General features: G+C 46.6%; 1 protein-coding gene and 1 non-coding gene across 2 annotated transcripts in view; one reads left to right on the top strand and one right to left on the bottom strand.

Annotated features, from left to right (window-relative positions):
* LOC138823634 (kinesin-like protein KIF2C) overlaps positions 1-949 on the bottom strand; it is a 37,248-nt gene extending 36,299 nt beyond the window's left edge. The window contains exon 1 of the mRNA XM_070017056.1: positions 816-949. Coding sequence (XP_069873157.1) covers positions 816-885 — 70 coding nt within the window. The 5' untranslated portion in view covers positions 886-949. The remainder of the gene's footprint in view (positions 1-815) is intronic.
* Positions 950-7,523: 6,574 nt separating this feature from the next.
* On the top strand, positions 7,524-7,640 carry LOC138823690 (U5 spliceosomal RNA). The gene has a single exon (XR_011370872.1). It is a non-coding gene; the product is annotated as a U5 spliceosomal RNA (small nuclear RNA).
* Positions 7,641-9,561: the final 1,921 nt, after the last annotated feature.

The raw sequence follows: 9,561 nt of genomic DNA on the forward strand, positions 1-9,561 counted from the left end.
GAGTCTAAGAGACACAATAGACCAGTGGGTCTTCACCCTTTTAGAGTATTTTACAATGAGGTGGGTTGGAAAACGTTCTTAAAACCCAGCTACATGAGGTAAGGACTTCTCCCTACTGAAGAGTCTTGCCAGACGTCGGTGGTTCATGTCTGTAATCCTAGCTACTTAGGAGACTGAGATTTGAGGATTGCAGTTCAAAGCCAGCTTGAGCAGTAAAGTCCATGAGAGTTTTTAATTTTTTTTTTTATTGTGAAAATACCGTACAGAGGAGTTACAATTACATGGGCAAGATAACGAGTACATTTCTTATCAGGCATTGTTGCCTCCTCTTTGTTTCCCCTTCCCATCCCTTCCCATACTCACCCTCCCCCCACCCCCATGAGAGCTTTTAATCTACATTTAACCACCACAAAGCCGGTAGTGGAGCAGTGGCTCCCGTGGTAAAGCACTAGCCTTGAACAATAAAGCTAAGGAATAGAGTAAGGGCCTAGGAGGCCGAGGGTCCCCAGACGCACAGTGGTGTGGGGGAATTTGGGAAATCAATCTACACGCCCCAATTTCAGCGAGAAAGCCTTCCCTGTCGGAGGACAGGAAAGGGACCCCCGCCCCCAATCGGAGCAGTTCTGCCACAGAGTAGGGGAAGACGGACTGTCAGTGCAGCCACCCGGACGGTGTGTTTACACGCGCGCGGCCCGCGCGGGCGGGGGAACCCCCAAGCCTAGCCCCTGGCCGTGCCGTTCAGGGGCGGGGCAGCCAGCTCCCAAGTCCTAGGGCCCACGCGTCCCCCACCCCCGGCCTCGGGACCCGCCTCTCACCATTACTGCGTTGGATCTTGATGGCGAGACCAGGGAACAGGCGGGCCTGAAGCGTAGAGTCCATGGACATCCGGAAGCCTGCCAGGAAAAAAAACTCTTACCAGGGCGGAAAAACACACGACTCTGACAACCAAGCCGTCTCAGCGCCGCGTAAACCGCCGCAGTTTAAATCCCGCGCGCCAGCGTCCCTGGCAACGTCATCACGCTAGCGTGGGCCTCACTTGCGTCAGTCAGCAGCGCCCTGCGGAGCCTTGTGGGTGATGTAGTCTCTGGCCCAGCTCCTGGCACCGCCCACCTATTTGGCCACACGCCTGAGCACCCAATCAGCCTGTATCGGTTCTTGTTTTTGTTTTTTTTGTCGTTCTTGGGGCTTGAACTCTGGGCCCAGTCACTGTCGCTCTTTCGCTCCAGGATAGCTGTCTACCACTTTGAGCCTCAGTGCCACTTCCAGTTTTCTTATGGTTAATTGTATCTTTCCTGGCTTTGAACCGCGATCCTCAGATCTTAGCCTCCTGAGTAGCTAGGATTACAGGTGCGTGGCCTGTTCTTGTTCCATTTTTCTGTTTGTTGGTCGTGGGGCTTGAACTCTGGGCCTGAGTGCTGTCCTTGCGCTCTTCAGCTCAAGGCCAGCGCTCTACCGCTTGAGCCACAGGGCCAGTTTTCCAGTGGTTTGTTGGAGATAAGAGACTCACGGAGTTTCCTGCTCAGGTTGGCTTTGGACCGTGATGCTCAGATCTCAGCCTCCTTAGTAGCTAGGATTACAGGCATGAGCCCCGGCGCCTGGCTGTTCTTGTTCTTTTTGCTTATGTGGTGCTGAGGAATCGAACCCAGGGCCTCAGGCATGCAATGCAAGCGCTCTACCACTGAGCCACCTTCCCAGCCCCATGGCTGTTCTTGTTCTTGATACCCAGTCCAGCTTCAGTGACTAGATTCCTGAAACTTGAGTGTGTGTGTGTGTGTGTGTGTGTGTGTGTGTGTGTGTGTGTGTGTGTACTGGTCCTGAGGTTTGAATTCAGGACCTGGGCTCTGTGGCTTAGCTTTTTTGCTCAAGGCTGGCACTCTACCACTTATGCCACAACTCTATTTCTGTCTTTTTGCTGGTTGGTTGTATATAAACATCTCATGGACTTCGCTGCCCAGACTGCCTCCGAATCGTGATCCTCAGTTCTCAGCCTGAAAAAGTAGCTAGGATCACAGCCATGAGCCACAGAATCTAGCTTGGAAATCTAGTCACTTAGCCAAATGAGTTTTTACTTGAAACTGGGTCTTGCTGTGCTGCCCAGGCTGGTCTCTAACTTCTGAGCTGAAGAGATCCTCTGACTTCTGCCTCCTAGAACCACAGCATGGGCCACTGTACCCAGCTCAATGACATTCCTTAAACTAGTAGTGCACAGTGGAACACAACTGTGATTCCAGCCCACAAGAAGCAGAGGCAGGAAGATTATGAATTTGAATCCAGCCTCAGCTACAAGGTGAGTTGAAGAACAGTCTAGGTTACCTAGAAAGACCCTGTCTTCGGGCTAGGAAGTTGGCTCAGTGGTAGAGCGCTTGCCTTGCATGCCTGAGGCCCTGGGTTCGATTCCTCAACACCACATAAGCAAAAAGAAAAAGCCGGAAGAGGCGCTGTGGCTCAAGTGGTAGAGCACTAGCCTTGAGCTGAAGAGCTGAGGGACAGTGCCCAGGCCCAGAGTAAAAGCCCCACGACTGGACCCAAAAAAAAAAAAAAGAAAGAAAGAAAGAAAGAAAGACCGTGCCTTGGAAAAAAAAAAATCCTTCAACTAAATTTGTTGTAATTGCCGGGAGCTGGTGGCTCACGCCTGTAATCCTAGCTACTCAGGAGGCTGAGATCATGAGGATCATGGTTCAAAGCCAGCCGGGGCAGGTTTATCTCCAATAAACCACCAGAAAACTGGAAGTGGTGCTGTAGCTCAAATGGTAGAGCGCTTGCCTTGAGCTGAAGAGCTGAGGGACAGCGCCTAGGCCCAGAGTTCAAGCCCCAGGACCGACAAAAAAAAAAAAAAAGTAAATTTGTTGTAATTTTTGTATTTATTTATTTAGAGACAGTCTCCATATGGACATGTAGTCCATACAAAAAATTATGCTGGGGCTGAGAATGTGGTTTAGTGGTAGAGTACTTGCCTAGCATGTATGAGGCCCTGGGTTTGATTTCTCTATACTACATAAAAAAATAATAAAATTATTTTTTAAAAAAGGTTATGCTGTGAGCCTTGAGCTGAATTGCTCAGGGACAGCTCCCAGGCCTAGAGCTCAAGCCCCATGACTGACACACACACAAAAAAGAGAGAGATCTTTCATGCGATTGTTTCTAACATATTTATAAGATTATGTCTTTGTTGCTTTGTATGTCCCTCCCCCATGGTATATCCCCTGCTTTCACTATATATGATGTTGGTATATGTGGAGGGGAAGGGAAAAAACAAAATCGTTAAAACAGGGATACAGGGGCTGGGAAGGTGGCTCAGTGGTAGAGCACTTGCCTTGCATGCTCGAGGCCCTGGGTTCGATTCCTCAGCACCACATAAGCAAAAAGAAAAAAGCCGGAAGTGGCACTGTGGCTCAAGTGGTAGAGTGCTAGCCTTGAGCTGAAGAGCTGAGGGACAGCGCCTAGGCCTAGAGTTCAGGCCCCACGACCGGACCCAAAAAAAAAAAAAACAAAAAAAAAAACAGGGATACAGGAAGACCCATTGCAACAATGAGATGTACGAGTAGTTATGTCAAAAAATGAACTTTAGGGCTGGGAAGGTGGCTCAGTGGTAGAGCGCTTGCCTTGCATGCCTGAGGCCCTGGGTTCAATTCCTCAGCACCACATAAGAAAAAAAAATGAACTTTACAACTTTGGTGGGGGGGGGGGATACGATGGGATGGAAAGGGGAAACAAAGGAGAAGGCTACAATGCTTGATAAGAAATGTACTCATGGGGCTGGGAAGATGGCTCAGTGGTAGAGTGCTTACCTTGCATGCATGAGGCCCTGGGTTTGATTCCTCAGCACCATATAAACAAAAAGAAAAAAGCCGGAAGTGGTGCTGTGGCTCAAGTGGTAGAGTGCTAGCCTTGAGCTGAAGAGCTGAGGGACAGCGCCCAGAACCAGAGTTCAGGCCCCATGACCAGACCCCCCCCCCAAAAAAAGAAATATACTCATTATAAAAAAAAACTTACCCATGTAATTGTAACCCCTCTATACAGTATTTTCACAATAAAGAAAAAATAAAAAAAAAAATTAAAAAAAGGTTATGTTGACCTAGCCCTGTGTGATGACAATTAAATGTAGCTACAGAATGGAAGTCAAGCAGCTTTTTTTTTTTTTTCTTTAATTTTTTGGTGCCAGTACTGGGGCCTGGAAGCTGTTCATTAGCTATTTTGCTCAAGGTTGGTACTCTACCTCTTGAGGCACAGCTTTGCTTCTGGTTTTTTGGTGATTTATTGGAGGTAAGTAGGTAGGATTACAGGCATGAGTCACAGAGGTGGTATTATGGAATGCTTTCTTGGAGAGCAGCAGGCCTCCTAAATATTAGTACGTTAGCAGTGGCAACAAAACAAACCACAGGCATACAAAGTAATACTGGGCTCATAGGCAAGGTTTGGCTCAGTTTCCTGATTTCCTGTTGGTTCAGTTCTCACAAGGGCAAGAGAGGTTCTGTCTTGGCCAGAAGATGGAGGAAAAAGAAGATGGAGGAGGTGAATCAGTGGGATGATGGAACAAGGAGCACCTACATAAATGATCATCAATGATCATCATTGGAGTGGGGAGATTCCCACCTTAAATGTATACCACCGTCCCCCATCTTCCCATCCCTTCCAGGATATTATTTCTACTCATGGAGCTTCATTCTCTCCCTCTGTGCTGGCTTCCTTTCCATCAGCCTTTAAACATGTTAACCACGTTATTTCCTTATTTATGGTGAACACATGGCCTCTGGCTAAGTAAGCATTCCTTTATCAAATTTCTGGCTCCCTAGAGCTGGTCTTTCACTTTCAAGACAATTGTTGTTGTTGTTGTTGTTGTTGTTGTTGGTGGTGGTGGTGGTGGTGGTGGTGGTGGTGGTGGTGTGTGTGTGTGTGTGTGTGTGTGTGTGTGTGTGTGTGTGTGTGTGTGTGTGTGTGTGTATGTGTGTGTGTGGTTTGCCCTCCTTTTCTATCTTCATGCTGGGGAAGGAACTCACAGCCTCAGGCATGCCAGGTAAGTGCATTACCACTGAGCCATATTTCCATAGCTAACTGACCTTTTTAAGAATTCCTGCCACATGGGCAGGGAATGTGGCTTAGTGGTAGAGTGCTTGCTTAGCATGCATGAAGCTCTCGGTTTGATTTCTCAGTACTACACACAGAGAAAAAGCTGAAAGTAGCACTGTGGCTCAAGTGGTAGTGTGGTAGCCTTGAGCAAAAGAAACTCAGAGACAGTACCTAGGTCCTGCGTTCAAGCCCCATGACTGGCAAAAGAAAAAAGAAAAAAAAAAACTCTTCTATAGTTGACCATCATGCTCCACCTCCACTTCCTCCCGTGTTACCACCCCAAGGCTGACCTTCCTTATCCTCACTCCATAGAAACAGCCTGGCAGAGGCCACCAATGACTTCCCTGTAGTGAATTCATGGACTCTGTGGTCCTTACCTCATTTGAACTCTCATTTACAATCTTGACCACTCCTTTCACGTCTGCTGCCTTCCTAATTGCCTTCACATGCTCCACATATATTTGCTTTTGAAACAAGGCCTCGTCGTGTATGTACCTCAGGCTGGCCTGAGGGGAAAAAAAATTTTTTTTTTGGTTGGTCAGGTGGCTTGAACTCTGAGCTTGAGCACTGTCCCTGAGCTCTTTAGCTTAAGGCAAGGGCTCTACCACCTTGAGCCACAAGGCCACTTCCGGTTTTCTGGTGGGTTTATTGGAGATAAGAGTCTCACAGATTTTCCTGCCCAAGCTGGCTTTGAATCACTTTCCTCAGAGCTCATCCTCCTGAGTAGCTAGGATTACAGGAGTGAGCTACTGGCACCTAGGTTGGCCTGAGGAATTTACTATGCAGATAAACTCAAACTCTACCAGATTCTACTCAGACTTTGACATCTGACTCCCTTTGTGTCACTGCTTTGTAGGGACCTACCCTCAATTGTGTTTTTCCTCACTTTATATACTTTCCTAGGGCAATCCAGACCCCCCCCCCAAATAAAGCATATTCTGAAATTAGGACTTTAACACATGAAATTTTTGGGAGGAAAAATAGGAAAACTTTACCCCTATGACCAGATGCTGCTACTTTGAAATACCCAATCTGAAAAGAACAAACAAACAAACAAACAAAACTTTACAAGAATCTGATAGTATTTTCCTTTAGAGCCTTTCAATTGCTCCCCATTGCTTCCAAAGTAAATCTGAGTTGGGGTAAATGTTAAGTGACTTTATATCTATACTGCCTTACATTTTGGGGATCCTTTAATGTTCACCCAATGTTCTTTTTTTTTGGGGGGGGGGGAGGAGGTCCTGTTGTGGGGCCTGAACTCTGGGCCTGGGCGCTGTCCCTCAGCTCTTCAGCTCAAGGCTAGCACTCTACCACTTGAGCCACAGTGCCACTTCCAGCTTTTTTCTTTTTGCTTATGTGGTGCTGAGGAATTGAACCCAGGGCCTCATGCATGCAAGGCAAGCGCTCTACCACTGAGCCACCTTCCCAGCCCCAACACCCAATGTTCTGTATCATACATTTCTCAGAAGGAGTGCTGAACAAATCTTTGTTAAATAAATGTACCTAGACAATTATATATATATATATATATATATATATATATATATATATATATATATATATATATATATATATATATATATATATGCTCTTTTGCTCAAGCTTACACTTGAGCCACAGCTACACTTGCGGCTTTTGAGTGGTTTATTGGAGATAAGAGTCTCTTGGACTTTCCTGCTGGCTTTGAACCGTGACCCTCAGATCTCAGCCTCCCGAGTAGTTAAGATTTCAAGTGTGAGCCTCTGGCTCTTGGATTCAAATTTTTTATTATTTATTTATACTAACGACGAAACCAAGAGTGAACGCTGTGCATGCTAAGCATGTGCTCTACCACTTAATTACATCCGAGTCTTTTCTGCAGTCTTTATTTATTTATTTTTTTGTAGGTCGTGAGGCCTGAACTCTGGGCCTGGGCGCTGTCCCTCAGCTCCTTTGAGCCACAGCACCACTTCCGGTTTTCTGAGTGGTTTATTGGAGATTAGAGTCTCTGGGAGTTACCTTCGGGAGCTGGCTTTGAACCTCCGATCCTCAGATCTCAGCCTCCTGAGTGGCTAGGATTACAGGGGTGAGCCACCTACACCAGGCTTTCTGCAGTCTTAATTCTCCCTTCTATGTTGGACCAGGTATATTTCTGTAACTCTAGCTTCCTTTTCGCCCTCTAGTGGTGCCTCAACGCCTCGCGGGGGAAACAAATCGAACTATTTAAGGAATTTCCGGAAACGGGTGTGTGTGGTTACGTATGATAATTTACATACCCACAATGCATTGCACTCAGGACTTTGCTTAAATTAAAACATGATTCTTTTTCTTTTTAGATTTTTTTCCCTTAAAATAAGAAAAAGTCACAGAATTATGTGACATAAGAGCAAAGGTCACCATCTATCTTGGGTAAATAATGACCGTTGGTGATGAAGGAGTTGCAGTTACCCGAGTGCTGGGTGATCAGACGTAACTGCATACTCTGGTTTCTCTTCAGATCGTATAAATCTTTCGCCTTTTACTAAAGATTTCCGTGGAGAGGAACAATTCTGAGTCTTAACCCAATTTTTTGAGGCCTTGCTCTTAGCAGGGCTAACAATCGCGTCTTAAAAACAGAAAGCTTAGTTGTGTTTTAAGTATTGCATATGTTTTGGGTCTGCTCGAGTATGAGTGGCTGTCTCTTCAAGTTTAGAGTCTGAACTTGCGAAGCATGTAGGACCTCTTGGTCTGCTTTAGTTTTTGATTCGGCCCCTAAGGGCGCAGGTGGCTCACGCCTGTAACCCTAGCTACTCAGGAGGCTGAGATCCGAGGATCACGGTTCAAAGCCAGCCCGGGCAGGAGATACCATGAGACTCCGATCTCCAATAAACCACCAGAAAATCGGAAGTGGCGCTGTAGCTCAAGTGGTAGAGCGCTCGCCTTGAGCTGAAGAGCTGAGGGACAGCGCCCAGGCCCAGAGTTCAAGCCCCACGGCCGACAAAAACAAAAAAACTTCAAGCAAGCCGCTTGTCGGTCGTTTATGCATGTAGTCCTCGCTACTAAGGAAGCTGAGGTCTGAGGAACATGGTTCAAAGCCAGCCCAGGCAGGAAAGTCTGTTAAGATTCTTACCTCCAATCACCATCAGAAAGCCGAAAGTGGTGCTGTGGCTCAAGTGGTAAAATTCTAACCAGGAGCTGAAGAGCTGAGGGACAGCGCCCAGGCCAAAGAGTTCAAGCCCTATGACCAACAAAAAAGAAAAGAGTTCAAACAGGCAGGTGGCCAGGTATCTGTAATCCTGGCTACAAGGCCGAGATCTGATGATCATGGTTTGAAGTTAGCCAGGCAGGAAAGTCATTGAGTCTTATCTCCAATTAACCACCAGAAAACCAGAAGTAGCACTGTAGCTCAACCTGATAGAACAGCACTAACTTGAGCAAAAAGCTGAAGTATAATTGGCCTCCTCCCCACCCCTGCCCGGGACTGCCTTTGAACCATGATCCTCAGATCTCAGCCTCCTGAGGAGCTAGGAATATAGGTGTGAGTCACCGGCACCTGGGTATAGTAGTGTCAGCATACAGTAATGATAACTGTACACTCATGTTTTAGGAAGTATTTTTATTATAAAGGTGATACACAGAGGGGAGTTACAGTTACATAAGTCAGGTAAATAGTACATTCCTTTTTTGAAAGTGTCACCCCTTCACTCACTCTCTCCCCACCCACAAGTTCTATAGCTCATTTTCAACATAGTGTTCAGTGAAGTACCATTGCTGCATTTATTCATCTTTTGTCCATTTCTGTGCTTCCCTTTATGCTGTCAAAGACATATAAATGAACAAATGGAAAAGGAAAGAAACAAAAAAGAAAAAAAATCTCTTGATTTCATTTCCTGGAGTTCATTTTGATAAGTATTATTTTGTGTGTGTGTGTGTGTGTGTGTGTGTGTGTGTGTGTGTGCGTGTCAGTTGTGGGGCCTGAACTCTGGACCTGGGTGCTGTCCCTCAACTCTTCAGCTCAAGGCTAGCACTCTACCACTTGAGCCACAGCGCCACTTCTGGCTTTTTCTGCTTATGTGGTGCTGAGGAATCGAACCCAGGGCCTCATGCATGCAAGGCAAGCACTCTACCAGTGAGCCACCTTCCCAGCCTGAGACCTGTATAATTTATGTCCAGGTATTTTAGATGTAGCTTCTGCATATATGAAAAAACATGCGCTGTTTGTCTTTCTGAGCTTGGCTTACATCAATTTTTTTTTTTTTTTTTTTTGTTGGTCGTGGGGCTTGAACTCTGGGCCTGGGAGCTGTCCCTCAGCTCTTCAGCTCAAGGCGAGCACTCTACCACTTGAGCTACAGCGCCACTTCCGGTTTTCTGGTGGTTTATTGGAGATAGGAGTCTCATGGTCTCTCCTGCCCGGGCTGGCTTTGAACCGCGATCCTCAGATCTCAGCCTCCTGAGTAGCTAGGATTACAGGCGTGAGCCACCAGCGCCCGGCTTGGCTTACATCAATTAACATGATTTGTTCTAGGTCCATCCATT

Source organism: Dipodomys merriami, unplaced genomic scaffold (assembly GCF_024711535.1).
Source record: "Dipodomys merriami isolate MVZ:Mamm:240054 unplaced genomic scaffold, mDipMer1.0.p SCAF_121, whole genome shotgun sequence".
Taxonomy (NCBI): Eukaryota; Metazoa; Chordata; class Mammalia; order Rodentia; family Heteromyidae; genus Dipodomys; species Dipodomys merriami.